At 23.6% G+C, this 22,261-nt stretch overlaps 3 protein-coding genes across 3 annotated transcripts in view; 2 read left to right on the top strand and 1 right to left on the bottom strand.

Moving 5' to 3' along the window:
- Spri (Src homology 2 domain-containing protein sprint) overlaps positions 1-22,261 on the bottom strand; it is a 256,568-nt gene that overhangs the window by 180,454 nt on the left and 53,853 nt on the right. The gene's annotated exons all lie outside the window — the stretch shown is intronic.
- On the top strand, positions 1,015-4,542 carry Obp6 (odorant binding protein 6). The gene is made up of 6 exons (XM_083038811.1): positions 1,015-1,176; positions 1,882-1,963; positions 2,407-2,495; positions 2,847-2,958; positions 3,108-3,178; positions 4,372-4,542. Exons 1-6 carry the CDS (start codon positions 1,108-1,110, stop codon positions 4,387-4,389), a joined length of 441 nt encoding a protein of 146 aa, XP_082894937.1. The 5' UTR covers positions 1,015-1,107; the 3' UTR covers positions 4,390-4,542.
- LOC145936488 (uncharacterized) lies at positions 5,041-21,850 on the top strand. The gene is made up of 7 exons (XM_083038747.1): positions 5,041-5,302; positions 5,945-6,029; positions 7,574-7,626; positions 8,130-8,235; positions 20,584-20,630; positions 21,150-21,267; positions 21,621-21,850. The coding sequence occupies exons 1-7, from the start codon at positions 5,264-5,266 to the stop codon at positions 21,710-21,712; spliced, it is 540 nt and encodes a 179-aa protein (XP_082894873.1). The 5' UTR covers positions 5,041-5,263; the 3' UTR covers positions 21,713-21,850.

Here is a 22,261-nt window from a genome sequence, read left to right as displayed (position 1 = left end):
CCCTGTAAAAATATAATTTCCAGAATTTCTCCTCTACTTCTTCCCAAAAATTTTAATAAAGATACAGAATATAAAATATCATACTATATATTAAAACGTAAGTTTATGTATGATTCGATAGTTCGACAGTTTAATGTGAGAGTTTTTTACTATTTAACAATTAACCTTTTATTTAACAATAGAGTAAAATTTATACAACTAATTATTATAAATGTACTACACAAATGAGTAATTATTCTCAAAAAGTAAGTTGTTTCCTTATTTCTCTATAACATATTTCTTTTAATTTGCGATTTTTCGAATCGCAAGCACTTTATGTCTTAAATCAGCGTCCACAATTAAATTATTAAATATCACAAATATATTTTCTCAAAGCTAAAGCTAATTACAAAGCTAAAGTTGGAAAGTACACAATGTTGAGAAAAAAAGTTTAATTATTGTAAAAGAATAATAATGACAAATTATAAATAAAAGTTAACACTGAAGATAAAAATAATTAAAATTGAATAATTGTTAAATGAAATTGAATAATAGTTCAAACTCTCTCTCTCTCTCTCTCTCTCTCTCTCTCTCTCTCTCTCTCTCTCTCTCTCTCTCTCTCTCTCTCTCTCTCTCTCTCTGAAGATAAAAAATTAATATTACAACTGCTAAAAAATCTGCAATTAATCAAAATCATACAATTTCTAAGAGAATCTTCTCTTTATGTTTTTCCGACGAGAATCTCGGAAATTTATTTCCTTATGTACTTTGCATCATCGCGAATGCATAATCCCGAGATTAGCATCAATGGCGCACTTGCAACAATGTTGTGATCATCTGACCTTTGGGAATGATAATAAGACTCTGGGTTTCATTATTAGCGTTAAGTATCGCAAATTATGTCAACTAACACAGTAATTTAGGTGTATTAGGATATGCCACCTCAAGAAATCTTTAGATTGAGGGTTCTCCCCCTTAAGCCTTCATTTAATTCCTGTATATAAAAGTAGACGAATGTATTTTGCACGCAATTTGCAAAAGTTTGGTCCAGTTGCGATCCACTAAGGATCCACACACACATATTAAAAGAAATTCGAAAATCTAACAAAATCGGAGATACGAATAAAAATGAAAGGTGCTAGGGTGAGCTTTCTCATCTCATTCGTGCTAATGGCGAATTTGCAGAATACAGAGAGTGTAAGTTTTTCTTAAGAAAAATACACACAATTGCATCAGAATAAATAAGCTATCCAAATTTAAATAAGAATTTAAAAAATTACATTGACAACATATATTATAGTGTATTTAGTTTTATAGTGTATTTATAGTTTTATTATAGTATTATAGTTTTTATTATAAATTATTAATGTTTTTTACACAAGAGATAAATATATATTGGGTTTTGTTTTTATCTATACAATTTATACAATTCAAAAAATAATCGGAAAACATCATTAAAGATTTAATATAAAAATTTGTTAAATTATATCTCTAAAAGAGATGCAAATATATAAAAAATAATTTTTTTACTCGTCGAAAAAAATTAAAATATTCTCTTTTCCAATTTTTAATGTTTTTATTATTTTAAATATATCTTTTTAACATGTAATTTTCTACATATACTATTCAAAGTAATTAGAGACTCACTCTTTTGAAAAATGAATTTATTCCAAATGTCAGCGATTAGAGAAAAAGATTACAAAATATACATATATATAATATAATTATATATTAATGATTATAAATTTATGTCGCCATTTTAAAATATTTTACATAAGATCTTATCAAAAATGAGAGAAGATTTATTGATGCATTTACTTATTCGATTTAGAAAGTAACTTAGATATTGAGATGTTTCGATATTTTTTCGATCGCGTCATTAGGTTATTTTTATTTACGTAGAGAAAAATGTCCTTGGAGGAAATCAGAGACGAGCTGCAGCCGTTGAATAAAATTTGCATCGAAAAGGTTGGCGTGGATTCAAGTATGTATCAATAAAAGAAACCAGTCTTACGCATATCTCGAAATTATTAATTGTAATTTTTTTTCTTGATATACGTTTACTAAAATAATATTTTTTATCAATTTATTGTTACCATATTAAGTATTATACTTTATAAATTCTAAAACTTTTATATACATACATACACGAATGTAATTTTTTAATTAATTTAAAATATATTACACCCACACAACATATATCTATATGTATCATATTTATATATACATATTATTGTATTATATGTACACACATGCATATATATTCTATATCTACACACAATAGAAATACATACATATATACATATAGATACATACATGTGTGTAATCCAAAATATAGATTAAAATTAAATTATTTTAAAAAATAGTGTGTGAAAATCTAATAAAATAATAATATGTGTAATAAAACTTATATCTATATGTGCATAGAGGTACTTGATAACGCAAACAAAGGTAACTTTGTACCCGACCGGAAATTGCAGTGTTATTACAAGTGCATGTTATTGAACACAAAAGTCGTAAGTAAAATTTCATATTACTCGTAATAATTTTTTCATCAATCTCATCTCTTCTTATACATCTCTTTCTAAATCGATTAAAAAAACTGAGATAAGAGAGAGATGTATTTAGAAAGAAAATTATTGCTAATTATAACTATTTTGAAAAATACAAAAATCGATATTTCTTTCTCGATATCAATAAAGCGATCATTTATGTCAGTCAAACAATTTTGAATTTTATATTAGGTAAGTTTGATTGGTTTCGATAAAAAATCTTTTTGCGCTCGTAAAAAAAATCTGTACCTATATAAGTAGAATCTGTTCTTCCACAAAAAAAATAAAAAGATATTTATCTTTTTTTATTTCTAGATGAAAAATGACAAGATAGTGGAAAAGGCACTCCTCAATATTGCGGAGCTCATGTTAAACGACGATCTTTCGATTCGTGTTGTGAGAGGATTGAAACATTGTGAACCAATCAGTAAGCAAAACACTCACATAATCATTTAAATAAAATATTTCTAAATACAATTTATTATATTTTTAATTAAATTTAACTATTATTTTAAGATATTTTTCGTTAAAAAATTCTCTTATAATGTCTAATATGGTTATATTTTTTATTTACAGCACAGAAGCAGTTAGACGGATGTGAATTAGCATACGAGGCAATTAAATGCTTGTTCGAATTTGATTCAACGGTAATAATCAGACAATCATCTCACAAATCTTTTCATATAACATTATAATAGATTCTAAATATTAAGCAAAAAGATATGAATTAAAAAATTTATAAATTTTATAATTAGTTTAAAATGTACATATATATACACAAAAGTCTTTACTCGAGAATAATTATATATAGGAAACAGTTTTTTAAATAGAAAAGAAAATCTTTTTTCAAGTTTCAGATACAATTTTTAAGTATAAGAAAGTGTAAAAGTTTTACTTTCTTTCTTTTACACAGTTTTTGTTCCAGTGTAGACGTATATGGCATCAATCCATCTTATTTTTTTTAAATTAAAGAAAATAGAGTACACATATAATCGATAAAACTTAAATTTAATGATTTGAACTGAACTTCATTAAAATCATAAAAAAAGCGCTTTATTCTGAAGAATGTGTGTGAAAAAGAGGCATATTTTTTATTTTTTTTTCATTAATATCGCTGTAATAAAAGTTACAGCATGTTTGGAGTTTAACATACAAGTAGTTTTATTTTATGAAAATTCGAGTTTTGGTTTAATATTATGTCTAATAAATTATAACTAGCGCTATAATTAGTTTTGCTATTAGTGATTAATCTACATATAAAACATGCAATAATGCAAAATAAAATTGTTTACTGATAAATCCAATTAATTGCGATTTAGTAAGTCAAATTAAATTAAATTAATTAATGATAATATAATGAGCAATTATTGAGTTTATCGCATTTCATAACATATTGTAGACGTCATCACTATCAGTTTCATTAAATAGTCATTATACTGTCATTTAAATTCGAAAGCTTATTATTAACATATTCACAATACATTCTTCCACAACAATACAATGATATTTTAATCAGATAATGTATATGAATACATTATGTGTGTACATACAACACAGTTCAGTTCAAACTATTAAATTCTAATTTTTAAAATATCCTAATTTATCTTCTTTAATCTAAAAAATAAAAGAAGGTCATCACACGATACATGTACGAAAAATTTGTGTGTGTCATATAAATTAATATTATATAAAAATTATTTTTATTTATATATTTAGAAGTTGTATATAAAAATATAAGATTTTTCTTTCAGAATCACAAATATAAAACGTTTTCGTATAAATAAAATTTTTTTAAATCTATAAAACCTTTCTAAATTTAACAAAAATCTGGCTTTTACAGCTTCTTCTTTTCCGTTGAAGACATCATTCTCGATTCTCCAGCGCATTTGGACAATTCTAGAAATGATTTTGGCTCAACTTGTTACGAAAATAGCCGATTACAGCAGAATATGTATTGCTCATTAAATTCCAAAATTAAATAGATATTAATAAAATTAATTTTGTGTTATAATATGTCTTAATTTTTTATTCCTTCCAACCTTTTCTCGAGATAATAATATTTAATACTTAAATCATATTTCATACTGATTTAGATATTATACTTTATTTTACGCGCAGTTTTATTTAATAAAATAATATTCTAAAAATATTCTAAGTATGATATTTTTCGAAGCATATATAGATTTCGATTGGATGGAAAAAACTCACTTGAATATAAGCACACTGGATACTATTAATGCACCTGATTATGCAGCGATTCGACGAAGTGTTATTGCAATAATCTGAACTTGACTACTGATCATTATCGAACATGCATTGCCAATCAATTATTCATGTATTTTTGTTTAAACGTGCGATGAAGCACGAATATTCTTTCATCATTCATGCGAGAATACTAATGACAGAGAAATATTCGAATAAGTGTTTTCCTATATCCCCCTACCACTTGACCAAGCATGGAAACCCCCGAGATTTATTTTGTTTAGTGAGGCTTCAGAAATCTTTCTTAAGTCATACTCGCTCTTGCTCATCAATCACCAATAATACTATAACTGAGCCGACGAGATTTTATAGGCAACTCGTGATTTGTTCTCTTCTAAACGACCTTTATCGTATTGGACTCACAATCTCTATAAATACCGCTCACGACGTGGACGCATCGCAGTGTAAGGAAGAAAGTCTTTTGTGAAGACAGAACTAAATAAGCCTCGGAATATTCGAAAAGTAGCAGGATGAAGAATCTCGTACTCGTGTGTGTACTGACTATTTCCGTAAGTAAAAAAAGACAACCAATAAAATATTCATAATATTTCGATAATAATCGGATATTTAAATAATAAGACATACTTCTCTATACCATTATTAAATATTGAACAAAATCGTAATAATATTTAATAAAAAAATTATTTGTAACAATTATCATAATAACGATTCATAATTGTTTATTTTTCATATTTAATATTTAAAAAACGTTAAATATTTATAATGTTAATATTTAATATTTTGTGAACTTAATATTTCATAATATATATACAATTAAAAAATTAATTTATTAAATAATTATTTTGGAGACTAAAAATATATATGTGTTTATTAAATAATTATTTTTTTATGTTCTTTTTATAAATTCTTCTCACACACAAACTTATATATTCTTTATATATTATTTATATATTCTTTTGTAACTTAAACTATAATTAAAAACTAGAATACAGCCAAAACATATCTTGTTCCTATTTGGGTTTTTTTGTTAATTAATTCGCAAATGGCAATTCTGGCAGCAATCAATAAAATATTATGTAACATTAAATTTATTATTATATTGCAATTATTCTTAACCATTTTTCAAAATTATTTTTTTATTTTTTATACTTATAAGATGTAATTAAGTTTTCTTCACATTTTTTTTCTAGACTATGGTCTATACTGCTGATGTCCAAAATGCACATAAATTTAATGCAGACCTCGCAACATGTGCTAACGAATTAAATTTGCCCGGTAAGTGTTAAATATTAAATTAGTATAAGCTAAGTGGATACAAAAGATTTGTCGCATCTGTCAAGAATAAAGTGGAAAATTACACAATTTCAAAATCGTTTCAAATAAGATTTTTATACAAAATATATAAATTCTTTTTTTAATTTAAATACAAATTGCACTTTATTTAAAATAAAATTTAATAAAAATACAACATACAAATTTTTCTGATCAATCCATTATCTTTTCGCGAAAATTTAGGCCTCTATAAGGCCTAGAACATTTTTTGTAAGCTCGTTTTGTAGATCTTAAAAAACCTTTAAAACCCGCCCATGCCCGTTGCTTTACGACTTATAGTTTGATTAATTTTCGCGAATAACTTTCAAAATTGAAATTCTAAAATGTAAAAAACTATAAGTCTTAGAATATTTGCCTTTTTAATATCTGTCAAAAATTATTATAATCGAAGATAAGGTGTTATAACATATTATATACAACATATAACTATTTTTATATTTTTAACGTATTATTTTATAATTTAATTAGCAAATTAATATTTTTTTTAATTTTATTAATATTTTTTTACAGAAATCAGTTGATTAAAACGTTAATTCCTAATTAAGTTTTGAAATAATGTGTTATAAAAATTAAAATAATATATTTTAAATAATATGCATGTTATAATACTTTAAACTCGGTTAATTTTTTTGACAGTTATCAACTGATTTCTATCAACAAACTTTATATAATTTTTTTGAAAATATAATTCTTTTGAATGTAAAATCAAAGATTGGCGCATAGCGCGCGCTTGTTTTGGTCAAGTCTATTAAAAAATGAAAGATAAGAATTATAGTTTGATGGTAATTACTTCATCAACATATGTATTCACGTTAAGTAGAATAAAAAATATATATACATTTGAACTATTATCTATTTTAAAACTTTATCTTTTATATAGCAATTTATTACACTTTATATACTTTAAAACATTTTACTTCGTTGTCTGAAAATTAAGATTAATCACAGAAATATTTTTCTATCGTGGAAGACTTGAAAAAAAGATAAGTGTAGGCTATTAAAATCTTTTATTTCTCAATAATATTTTGAAAAAAAAAAGAATTGCTATATTGAAATATCTAAATATATCTGTCTAAAAAATTTTTCGAAGACAAAATTATATTAGTATAATTCCAAGTTAGATTAAAAAATCATAAATAAAAAATAGAATCAAACGTGTTTCAAATTGTAAATTTACATTTACCTGAAACATTAGTCTAATATATTTAGTGAGTAATTATTGCAAAAAGGTTCTCACCGATTGTTTTTATTTTCCCATATATTATAGTCATGAATCATTCAGTTGCGGACTCTTCTAATTTCTGAGATAATATCACTTCAAAATTTTCTACTTTTAAACTTAAAAATAATATATATTATGTATAATGAAAATAAATAATTCGATTATCAGTTTTAATAACTTTTGACTTTTGTATATCATATTCAAAAATATTATTATTTTCAGTGTTATAATTATACAATTTCATTTATAACTGTGTATTTTGCAGAGCCCGAAATCAATCCTTATGTGATCAAGTGTATGCTTGAAAAAAATTCCTTGGTACGTATATTACACATAAGAAAATTATTTTTTAATTAATCAAGAATTATCAATTCAATATTAAATGATAATTAAAACTAAATTGATTCTCAAAATAAAAAAAAACAATAATTATAAAAATTATTAAGCAATAGCCTGTTTTAAAAATTAGCAGAATATTAGTATTAATTTGTCATATATATTCGATTTATATTAAACATATGAATAACAATCGCAGAAATTACATTTGACATTACAAGTAAGAAGAGAAATTGTGTTTTTTCTTTATGACGAAAGATCCTTCCTTTACAATGAAAGGAAAATTAATCTATAGTTAAGAGAATTATAACATATTAATACAATTGCATACATTTTAATTTGTGCGATTTAGATTATCATATTTTTTTAATATTTCTGAGAAATAAATATTAAATTACCTTATAAATTTTAAATATAAATCATATTTTGTGTGTGTGTACACACACACACACATATATATATATATATATATTTATTGGTTCTAGATCGACGAACAAGGTACGATAAAAAAGGATGAAATTTTAAAATATTTCGGTCAAATGACTTCCAGCCAGAGGGAATTGCAGAAAATTGCTTCTTGCATCGATCAAGGTAATCATATATATTTCATCTTACTTTTTATATCCTTTATCAATAAATATCTTTAAATTTCTTTATATACACATTATAATTTTTATTATTTAAGGTGATGATTTGAACATTTGATATATTTACAATTATTTTAATATTATACATACAGGGTGTCCAGTAATAATCGCATGACCTCTCGTGTACAGATAGAACGAATAGAAAAGTCCTCTAACATTTTGCGATCTTCGCAATAATTCAGTGCTATTTTTTACTTGCACATTTCGGCCAGATTTCGTGACTCAAATCTATCACGAGAGGACAATTATTAACGAACAGCCTGTATGCATATTTAATTTATATCTATAAGTATATAATATAATTATATATGTATATATATATATATATATATATATATATATATAATGCAAATTATTACACTATAATCTTTAATGTGTGTTAATGCATATATTAAAATTGCATGGTAATTTATAAGATAAGATATTAAAGGACTTTTTTTTCTAATAGCAGAGAATCGAAACGAAACAAACAACGATAAGAAAATCCTCACAGCCATACAATGCTCACTGTTCAAGCTATCAATACTTGAAAAAAGATACTAAACAAACTAGCATAGACAGAAGAAACTATGTTAGATCATACAAATTATCATAGAAAATAAATAAACCTATAAAAAATATCTGTATTAACTTTTTTATATACATATATTATACGTACAAATATATAATACTCGTAAAAAATAACAGAGTTAATCTCGCTTTATAAGGTTCTTACTTTACACCAGTGTTATTGCTTATTTTACAGTATTAAGTTTTAAATTTTGACACATACATGTTTTAATTATTTATATAATTATCAAATTATATCACAATTAAAACACGTATGTATAAGATGTCTTCTAACAATAAAATAACTTTACTCAAGAGTTTCTCAATAAATTAAAATAGTCATAAAATTCATATTTTTCTTACTAATTTCTTATTATTTATATTATTATTTACTTTTCTTTTTATTAATTAAATAATGTATAATATCAAAGAGATAAATAAATAATTTTTATGAAACAATTATAAAATATTCTTTATATCAGTTACGAGTCAAAAAATTTGACTCATGTTTTTATAGAATTTCATATTCCGAACGAGAGTCCAAATTTCATTTTTTTGCAATAAACTATTTAAATAATCGATTTTATAAAAATTATCTTCCTTACTAGAAGTAAATAGCAAAAAATTGATTATATCTTATATAATATTCATGACAACTTCATGATCACTTATAAAATTTATCTATTATATAATATATATTATATAGATACAAAGAATTTCGCCTAATTATTTTCGTACAACAAAATTATCTCATCATTTCGTCCTATGTCTGACTTAATCTATACTTAATTCCTTGAATGCGCGTAATGAGTATAATTTACAGTGTATCTTATAAATACATATTGTATATATTATATAAAGAATTTCGCCTAATTATATATATATATATATATATATATTTTCGTGGATGAAATTATCTCATCATTTCGTCGTATGTCTGACTTAATCTATACTTAACTCCTTGAATGCGTAATGAGTATAATTTACAGTGTATCTTATACATACATATTGTATATATTATATACAGGGTGTTAAAAAAGTGGCGGATACGCTGTATAGGGGTGAATTCCTGGGGTTATTTGGAGACGATTTTTCCTCAGTGAAAATGTCGAGGCACCAATAGTTTTCGAGTTATAAGTAATTGAAAATAAAGGGCTTTTCGTAAACTAAGTATTGTGGAATTAAAATATTAACAAAACTACATTCTTTAATTAATTTCAAGTCGACTTTAATTTAATAGAATTTTAATTTAAGGCTTAGTTACCAAGATATATGATGACAAAAATTGGGAGCTTGCAAAAAATGATGACTTCTCTCGACATTTTCGTTGAGGAAAAATCGTCTCCAAATAACATCAGGAATTCACCCCTATACAGCGTATCCGCCACTTTTTTAACACCCGATATATATATAAAGAATTTCGCCTAATTATTTTCGTGCATGAAATTATCTCATTATTTCATCCTATGTCTGACTTAATCTACACTTAATTCCTTGAATGCGTAATGAGTATAATTTACAGTGTATCTTATACTTTTATATATATATATATATATATATATATATATATATAAAAGTATAAGATACACTGTAAATTATACTCATTACGCATTCAAGGAATTAAGTAAGATTAAGTCAGACATAGGACGAAATAATGAGATAATTTCGTTGCATGAAAATAATTAGGCGAAATTCTTTATATCTATATAATATACATATATATATATATATATATATATATATATATAAGTATAAGATACACTGGAAATTATACTCATTACGCATTCAAGGAGTTAAGTGTAGATTAAGTCAGACATAGGACGAAATAATGAGATAATTTCGTTGCACAAAAATAATTAGGCGAAATTCTTTACATCTATATAATATATATACAATATGTATGTATAAGATACACTGGAAATTATACTCATTACGCATTCAAGGAGTTAAGTGTAGATTAAGTCAGACATAGGACGAAATGATGAGATAATTTCGTTGCATGAAAATAATTAGGCGAGAAATTCTTTATATCTATATAATATATATATATATATATATATATATATATATATATATATACATTTGCGGATCCTGGGGGGGGGGGAGTTAACCCCATCCCCCTTGCAAATTAAAAGAAACAGTTTTGCTGAATTTGTTTAAAAAATATAAATAAAGAAAAACAGACATTAAAGAGCTATTGACGTCGTTGATCCTGATGGAATAAAAGCTAATCGTGAAACCAAAAATATTAAATAAAATAATTTTGCAACCCCCCCCCCCATTATCGACGTCAGAATCCGTTAGTGTGTGTATGTATGTATTATCATTGCGTCTACAACACAGCTCAGTTCAAATTATTAAATTCTAACTTTTAAAATATCCTAATTTATCTTCTATAATCTAAAAAATAAAAGAAGATTGTCAGACGATACGAAAAAATTTTGTGTCTTATAAATTAATATTATATAAAAATTATTTTTACTTATATATTTATAAGTTATATATAAAAATATATAATTTTTCTTTCAGAATTATAAATATAAAACGATTTTGCATAAATAATTTCTTTTTTAAATCTATAAAATTTGTCTAGATTTCTCAAAAATCTAATTTTTACAGCTTCTCCTTTTTCCGTGACGACATTTTTTCTTGATTCTCTAGCGCACTTGAATAATTCTGCAAATGATTTTGACTCAATTTGTAATGGAAATAACTCATTAAAACAGAATATGTATTGTGCATTAAATTCCAAAATCGAAAGAAAAATTATTCCAAATGTATCAAATACATATATTAATTAAATAAATCTTATGTCCTAATATATGTCTTCATTTTTTATTTCTTTCAATCTTTTCTCGAGATAAAGAATACAATTTTAATATTTAAATCATATTTTATACTAATTCAGATATTATATTTTATTACGCGGAATTTAATTTAATTATGACAATATTTTAAGTATGATATTTCGAAATATATATAGATTTTGATTGGAAAACTCGCTTGACATAGATTTCGAAAAAAAATTCACTCGAATACAAACTCACCATTAATGCAGCCGATTATGCAGCGATTCGACGAAGCGTTATCGCAAAAATCTAAACTTGACTACTGATCATTATCAAACATGCATTGGCAATCGATTATCTATGCATTTTTTTTTAAATGTGCGATTAAGAACGAATATTCTTTCATCATTCATGTGAGAATACTAATGACAGTATCGATTTTCTGAAATATTCTATTAAATAATAATAATATTTAATAAGCGTTTTAAATAAATAGTTAATTATCATAATAATTATTACGTAATAATAATTCTTCATTTTTCATATTTAATATTAAAAAAACATCAAATATTTGTATTATTTAATTTTAAATTTAATATTTTGTAATATAATATACTCAACATAAGATACTAATTTGTAGTAATAATTATTTTAAACATCTAATATATTTAATTAAACAATTATCTTTTTAGAACATTCTATATAGATTTTTCTCTCAAATCTGTATATTTATTTGTAATTTGAACTAATATAAAATTCGAATATGATGAAAACTATCTCGCTTCCGTTTCGGTTTTTTCGTTAATCGATTTACAAACAGCAAAACTGCGAAAGAGCGATATCAATAATATCATCGATAATATTGTATAACATTAAAAATATCGATATCACAATTATACTTAATTATTTCTCAAAATAAAATTGTTTCTTTATATTGGACATTTAATTGATTTTTCTTCACTTTTTTTAGTATATGATCTATCTATACCAATGCTGACGTCCAAAAAGTACAGCAATTCTATTCGAATATCATAAACTGTGCCAACCAATTGTATTTGCCCGGTAAGTGTTATATATTACAATTAAATATTAACTAAGTGGATGAAAAAAATTTGTCGCATCTATATCAAATAAAATTAAAAATTACAAATTAAAAATTACATAATTTTACAATTATTTTAATCATTCATAAAAATTATTAAAACATTTTTTTTATTATTAATAAAATGAATTAAACATAATTAAAATATAAAATATGCGTGAAATGTATAAAATATACAATATGTATACTATTAATCTCTTTTTTTTTAAGTTTTTTTGAAACTTCAAATAGTGATCCTTCGAATAATCTGGTCTCAAATATCGATCTATTTAATCCCGAATTATTGCAAATGTTGAAAGAATAGAAAACCAGAAAAAGTAATGTCGCGTGTAACTGTAAAGTAGTACCTACAATTATTATATCGAGTCAGAAATTTTGATCGAAATTCTCAATGATTTTTTAATAAAAAAAATTTGTAGAGTGCGTCTGACGATAAAAAAAACAATAGTTGCAATAAGTATAGACACAAAAGAAAACTACTTTAAAAAAGATATAATATTATATATAATTTAGATAACCCATATTTTTAAGTTTAAATAAATTTCAATTAAAATATAATTATCATTACGTATCGATCCACATATTGTCACTTATAATTCATATGTTTTGCATGCGCTAAAAGTTTAAGATATTTAGAGAATATCATCTCCGATGAATTATAATTTGCGGCGAGCACAAGATAAAATTACCACTTGCATCAATCATGGTAATATACATTTTATTTTATTTTTCATATTCTTTATACATATATGTATATATGTATAATGTTATCATTCAATTGCAATGTTTTATTATTATTTTATTTTATATTACTTAAATATTTAATATACTTATAACTATTTTAACATTAGTAATATTATATGTATACATGTATATATATTTAATTTATATATACATGTGTTTATATATATATATATATATATATATATATAATATTATATAAATATATGCATATAATATTAATTATTGTAATCTTTAATGTGTTAATATATAGCATATGCTAAAATTACAATAACTTGTAAGACAAAACATTGTAAGATAAAAAAGAATTTTGTTTCTCTAATTACAGTGAATAAAGTTGGAAAAACCAACGGTGAAAAAATATTGAGAATTATAGAATGCTCAGTGCCATTAGTAGCGTTTATTGACAGACTATCATAGAAAAAGAAATATGCGTATATCAGTACAACTATATTTATAAAAAAATAGCAGTTATACGGAAATCCCGTTTTGAATAAAGTTTCTATTTTATAGTAATTGTTTCTTTCCCACCGGTACCTGCGATTGTCAGAAAACTAAACGAAGATGTAAAAATAAGTAAGCATGTCTGATTGAATACAACAATAATATTGAGAGTTATAAATTTCTTTATAATTTATTATTATAGAAATTGATTTAATAATAATTGTATAATTTGAAAGAAGTTAATTTGAAAATAGTTAATCTTTTTTATACAACAGTTACAGGTGATTATATTCTTCCTAAAACTGCCACGATATTGATAACCACAATTCGCAATGCGATTGAAAAGATCGAATCATTTGTTTTTATTAATTAAATGATTTATAATATGAAAAAGAATAAATGAATATTTTTATGAAATAATTGTGGAATATTCTTCAAAGCATTTTTATTGTTATGAAAAAATTAAACTTATTATTTTTCACAGATTTTGTATTCCGAATCACATTAGTTACTTCTATATTTCTAATTGCAATAAAAATTTAAATAATAAATTTCAAATATAATATAAAAATTGTATCTTTCTTATGAAAATAACAAGTTTGCAAAAACTTGTTTGTATCGCAAAAACTTGTTTGTATCGCATTTGATATTCATGATAATCATCATGTATAAAATTTATCGATGTTGAACGATGATTACGAAGATTATATATTAAACCGAAATAATCATCCAATGAATTTAATAATCCAAAAAAATAAGCGTAATATGCATTGCTATACAAAGTCCAAGAAAAGATTAAAAAAATGAAATCTCATGTTTGTACACGCAAATGTGCAAACATAATTTTATAAGCATAAATTCACTATGTTTTTTGAGCTGCAATCTATCTATCTTCGCAAATAATCAAACAAATCTAATGTGGTGATCAAGCATAAAGATAAACTCGTTTGCTGCTAATCCTAACAGCGTCATGATCCAATATTAATTTTAAAAACAATTTTCTTATAAAAAAATTAATAAAAAATGCAAAATCTATATCGCATCACCAATATCATTATGTTACCACATCAAAAAAATTATTTTCTTGAAATTAAGTCCTCTTAATAGATTTTCTTAATGAATAAGGATATTTCCACCTTTATTTTTGCTTATTGTGGAATATCCCTTAAATTGAGAATACATTCTTAATTTCTTTTGCAACTTCAGCGCCGCAATAAATAAATATAATAAATTAATAATAAATTTAAAATAAAAATTAATAAAATAAAATAATTTAAATTATTTTAATTTATAATAAATTTACAAGTTTACCAATTAATATTAAAAATAATAATATAATAAGCAAAAATGTGTATTTAACTATGTCAAATACATAAAAAATATCAATTATACATATGTGTAACATTTAAATATATATGTAATGAATAACAAGTCCAAGACTCTTTTTTGTTACCACGATTAATAATTTCAATAACACACTGATAAAAAACATCCCATTAAATATATATTCTTGCATGTTAAGAATATCTAATAAGAATATCTAGGAATATCTAATAAAAATATCTCTTTAAAGAATTTTTCTCTAAAATTAAGAGGATTCTTTTGGGGCCTATTTTAGTGGAAGATATTATAAAGATAAGTAGCATATACTTAAGATGAGAATACAATAATTATAATCAATAATTAAATTCAAATTAGAATTATTTATAAAATATCAATTATATAAAACCTATAATATAATTGTGTGTGTGTTGTACTATTAATTATTAATATAATATATACATTTTACTAAAATTATTATCCATATCATGAAACTAATTTATTTCAACATTTCTTTCTCTGTTATATAACACATCAAAACTCAAAAAGCAACAAGAAAGATCATGAAAACTATAAAGTGTGGATTGCAGATATTAAAATCTAGTCGACAAGCTCCAATAAAAAAAATGTATTATAGTTTATAGCAACGCAAAGATTCTGTATGCTTTAAATATGAATAATTCTCATTTTACTTCATTAATATAGAGTGTTGATAATACGAAATGGACTACAGAATGAACAACTTGTTTATAAATAATTCTCAAATAAAATAAAAAATAGTACAAAATTTTTTATATTAAATCTACTTAAAACTATATTTTTATGAACTGTTTCTTGCGAAAAGCTAAATAGATCTTGCTTTGCATAAAAACTTGACAATCTATCTATAATTAGATTATGAAATATATATATACAATACATATATTATAAATATATATGTATAAAATAGTCCTACAGAAAAGATCATGTACGGTTAGACAAGACATATAACAACTTTTTTATTTTTTATTTAAATAATTTTTTAAGATATCTAGGATTTATTGAATATCTAAGACCTTCTTTTTGCTATTATATTTATAACAGTATTTTCTCGATATTATAATCTAGATTTTGTTTTTAAAAGCCAAAACTTCTCTCTCTTTATATTTAAAAACACTCAAGAAAATTATTGCAGTACATATTCTATGCGCGCATAAGACCATGCGTACAGAATGTTGATTTCCTTATTTTATATGTGCGATATTATCACTGTGTAAGTACATTATTATGCATATATGCAATATAATTAAGTGTATATACAAAGTACTAGTGCGTAATAGTTTTTCTGCGCAAAAGTACATCCGTATTTTGAATCATTACTTAATGCCTGTAATAAGGCTTATAGGCAACTGTTTTGCATGCAATTGAAATTATTGACAATCTAGAGTGTCAGAGTAAGGCGATATGGACAAATAATTCTGTTGATTTTACAAGCAAATAAATGATTTTTCTCTTCGCTTAAAGAAATAAATAATCGTAAATTAGTATATATAATTATATCGATAATAAGTTATTATAAATATTGTAAATAACAATAATAAAAATAAAAAAACCGTAATATAAAATTATTTCTGTCAAATAACTGCTTATTAAATTATTACAAAAATTATAAATTGCTATAAATTCGCGGAAAAAATTTATTTATTTTCAATAAGACAAGACAGAATAAGAACACTTGTGTAATAATCTATATACAATATATATGTAGGTACATCGTTATAATTTCCGAGAAAACCTAAGGATAATAAATCACTATACATGATCTAATAATCATGGATTTTCCAAGAATAGAATAATCTTAAATGTGTTGTGTAAAACGTGTGAATCTCCTTGAAAATCTCCGCTGTTGATATCAAGATGTGAAATTATTCAACAAATCATAGAGCAAACAGAAAAAATAACGCAAAGATCAAATAAACAGAGCTCGTTCTCTAATCCGATATATGATTTTTCTCATTATTAATATTTCTAATATCGACATTAAGAAATATATTGAAATGTAAGAAAATAATTAAAATTATTGGAAACTTCTCTCTCTCTCTCTCTCTCTCTCTCTCTCTCTCTCTCTCTCTCTCTCTCTCTCTCTCTCTCATACACACACATCATTGTCTTTGCTTGCATTAGATGTACAAAATCAGACCTAAGTAAGAAATTACCAGCTTCGAGTGTAACGCGTTTCAAGCTCTGGTAATATCTTTATACGAGAAACACAGTAATCTAATTACATGGTTGAAATATCTGGCATGGAATAACTTCAGAACTGTGCTAATTAATTCAGTCAAACAACCCGACAAAGATTCATTCAAAACAACTAAATACATAGAAGTTGCCTTGAAAGTCAACCTGCTATAAGATGGAAAAGAGTTATAAAATCTATCTTATATATTTATCTTGTGCTACCTAAATAAATCTATATATTATTAAAATTTGGATCAAAAAACATAAAGGCATTATCAATCATGATTACTACAGATTTGACAAGATAGGATATAATAAATAAAATATATATATAACATTTGTAAACAATTTTTAATTTTAATTTTTGACTCTACAACTCGCAGCTAACTTTTAATGAGTTATAAAAATAAAAATAAAGATATTCATTACTTATTACTATTTATCGTGTATTTAATCTTTATAATTCTTCATTCTTTATTCTCACCTCATAATTTTATATCCTTTAAGTTTTATATATATTTTATTCCTTATTATTTAATTTTTCAATATATCTATGAAAAATGTAGAGAATACTTAAAAAGCGCGTGTTAATCTCGTACACATGTTAATTATACAAAAAATTAATCGTAAGCACATATTTATACATTCAAGTTCTGCTCCACTTAATCATTTTTTAAATAGTGCAATGTATATTTATTCGTGACATTAAGAAAGCAATTAAATCAATAGCTCTACTAACGTCAAAATCACCTGCAATACATTGATGTTTGCGCACATGTGTCTATAGCAATTAACATATTATATCATCAATCATTTTCTATGCACCTATAAATATAGAAGTTGAAGTACCGAAGTAAAACAGTTATCGAATCGAAGTGCAAGAGAACACAGAATAAATACAACTTGTATTCCAAAACGGCAGAATGAAGATTCTCGTGCTCGTGGCGTGTCTGCTCGTAAGTAAAGAGCAATACACAAACTAGCAATTCCTCCAAACCAATATATAAAACAATATAGAATAAAAGAATTAATTTAATATTTGTTTCTTTTTTAAGTCATAAAACAAAATCTAAAGTAGATTCATTTCACGCTTCTCGTATTCTCAAATTTTGACATCATTATTGCAACTACAGAGTAGAGTCTTTTTACAAAATTAATTTTAATATCTCTCTATATGTATTGTTACGAACACTAATATCGTGTCCCTCTATATCATAATAGACAGATTATAATAACAATACATTTCTCACGTAAATTCTGCTGCGTTTTCTTTTTAAATAAATAATACTTTAATTTTAAAGTATAGCTACTTTGATATTTATTTTTACATAACTTAAGCTCTCAGGAGCAGTTTACAGGTTTTTCTATAAGTAGAAGACTCGACTTGTGTGTGTGTGTGTGTGTGTGTGTGTGTGTGTGTGTGTGTGTGTGTGTGTGTGTGTGTGTGTGTGTGTGTGTGTGTTAAAAAAAACTCTCTAGATTGGAATATGAGAACATAGTTATTACCAACTGAAAAACATAAAGGAACTAAACAAGTTATTACCAAGTTATTAAATAACTCTGGTGTGTAACAAAAATAAAATTCAAACATCAACAAATTCATAATAATTGGGCAGCTTGCACTGAAGAGAGAGAGAGAGAAAGAGAGAGAGAGAGAGAGAGAGAGAGAGAGAGAATACTCATTAGTTTTTGTTTTCAAAAATTTTTTCATTTTTATTCCCTAAACAACCAAAATTAACGATCTATTGTAATCGTAAAAAATATTTTAGACTCTTATATTGATTCTAAATTATAATGATTTTACAGTGACATTGACAATTTAATTAAGAAAAATGTTAAAAAATTCTACACAATAAATTAAATATAAATAATAATTTAAATAATAATAAATCGTCATATTTAAATTTTTATTTAGAATATTAAAATTAATTAAAATTCATTAAAAAATCACAATAAAACCGAAGAATTTCGAAACATTAAAAGAAATTGTAAATTTAATTCTTCATTTCTTCATAATAATCTGATTTGCTTCTCGAGAATTTGATATTTTACTTCACAAGTTAATTTAAAACTGACACAATAAAAATAAAATTTTATTTTATTCAAATAAATTATTAAAATAATATCATGCAAACAAGCAATTACTGCCTTATCGTGTACATACATGTAATATATGTTATATACATCTACATATGTGTATAGATACTACGCACATATATAGATTGCTCTTTTTGAAGTATTAATATCTTTAGTCTATTTTAATAAAAAGAAAAACAACTGACAACAGTGTAAAAATATTGATTTTAATTCTTATATATTTATTCTTTATAAATAGTATATATATACATTTTTTTATATATTTTCTTTTCTTTCTTATATTTCTATATTTCTGATTACTTTTTTTAATACAAGTAAATCAAATATAAATACATTTCTAAGCAAATAATATGGGATGTTCATGCGTATACATCAAATATTATTAATATGCATTGGTATTTGAAATAACTTGTTAACGTCGCGTAAAAATCTGAGGTGTGTACACAAAAAGTTAATAATACTAATAAAAATAAAATAATATATGATAAATTTGAATAATTAGAAAATGTAGAGAAAACACTTTTTTTATATTTTTCAGACAATTTCTTATGCCATTAATCCTGAATCATTGAAAAAATTCTATGATAAATACCAAAATTGTCTCAATGCACTCAATGTGCCGGGTAAGTAATATTACGATTAAATATTGGATTTAAATACGTACAAACTATAAAATATTATATATTTATTAAATAAAATTAAGAAAAGAATTTTTTAATATTTCACAGTTTTCAAATAGTTTTATTATAAATATAATCACAAGAGAGGCATTTCTAAATCAAAATCTTTAATATTTTTTTTTTATAAAAAAGAACAAAAAACAATTTTCTCTGTTCAGACTAGTAATATTACTACATTAAAACATAATTTAATAGTTAAAATGCGACAAATAGTTTTATATGTGCAAAAGAAAATATTAGACAAATAAATTTTATATTTATGTATTTTTAAACAAGTTTTATTTATCAATTTAATTATTAAATTATAAATAAATTTATGAACATATATTATTAAAATAATTTATATATTTCAGAATGGACACCGCAAGTGGTTAAATGTATGATCCAAAGCCACCAATTGGTACGTATGTACATATTTTATAAAGATAAATCATCATATAGAGATAAAATATACATAATTTATCATGACAATTTGGCATAAAAGTGCTAATACCATTTTACTTTGTACATTGAAAAAAATAAACCATAACAAATAAAATTCAAACATAATAATATAAATCTTTAAACAAAAATCATGAGATATAAAAGCTATTCATATCGAAAACGATTATTTGACTTATTTCTTTGCACAATGAATAAAATTAATTATTAAAATAAAAGATAATATTATTGCACATGTCTCATCTCATTTTTATAAAATTTTTAACATTTTCCACTCGCGTAACTTACAATTATTGTCGTACAGAGAAATAGTGTTTATAGTTAATAATAAAAATGCCTTCTCTTTTATCTCTTTTAAATCGCTTTACTATCAGGTTTTGATTAAACCGTGTACCGCTTGAACCATTTTTGTAAATTTATAGATTCTTTCAATTTGTTAATAATAATAATAAATAGTACTATTTTATTAATCCTTCAGCTTGACGACCAAGGTGTAATTAAAAAAGATAAAGTTTTTGCCGTATTTGAAAAACTTATAACTAATGAGGACAATTTAAATCAAGCAAAAGAGATCGTTTCCACATGCTATGATCAAGGTAAATAAAATATATTTAGTAAAACATATTTATATGTAATTAACATATCTGGTTATTCATATTATATTTTGCATTATTTTATTATATATTTAATATTATTGTTTATATATATATATTATTTTTTTTTTTTATATTGCTTATAAATATACTAATTACGATAATAGTCAATATATCGCTTCAAAAAGCTAATCATTTTTTATATATCTATTATGTTTTTTATAATTAGAAATTGTAATTAAAACAAATTTTTCTCTTTTCCATGTTATTATATATAATATATATTATAATAATATATTAAAATTATATAATAAAACTAAATTAATTTCATGAACCTATTTTATTCCAAATTGCAGAATATCAAGGCCAAGGAAGCAATGACGAGAAGACTATGTCAGTTATAGAGTGCGCAATGGAGGTAAACGATCTCTTCGATAAACTCGAATAAAAGAAAGAAGTACATCTTCTTCTTTTACGTAATATTTATATAAAACAATAGTGATGCAGCAATCCTGTGTGCATGATTAAATATTAGTAATTCTGATATTATATATAATGAAACGTTTTCGGGGAGACTTTATATAAAATCTTATATCATGAATTGTAATTGATTCTCTTATGTCTATATTTCAATAAAATATCATCTTCTCTGAGAATGTTATAAAAAAAACCTGTCTCTTATATTAATACTATAATACAATTAAAATATTGTAAAAGTAATACCTTTTTTTATATAAAAGCTCGTATAAAAAATATATTATTAAAAAATTTTCAATAAATATTAATATAAATTTAACAAATTATTATATATAATAAAAAATTATATTGATAATAATTAAAACTATTTTATATCTAGTTATATAAATTATTTTTAATTTCTTTATATATAAAGTAAAAAATAAATGGTTATTTTATAAATTATTTATATGAAGAACCTCATACTCGGCATGTCTGCTGGTAAAAATATTTCTTAACCATATATAAAACGATAGAATAA

Source organism: Prenolepis imparis, unplaced genomic scaffold (assembly GCF_030444845.1).
Source record: "Prenolepis imparis isolate NDT839.2.m4 unplaced genomic scaffold, iyPreImpa1.0 SCAF_1, whole genome shotgun sequence".
NCBI lineage: Eukaryota > Metazoa > Arthropoda > Insecta > Hymenoptera > Formicidae > Prenolepis > Prenolepis imparis.
The sequence above is the reverse complement of the archived record's forward strand: the minus strand, read 5'-3'. Positions and strand labels throughout refer to the sequence as shown.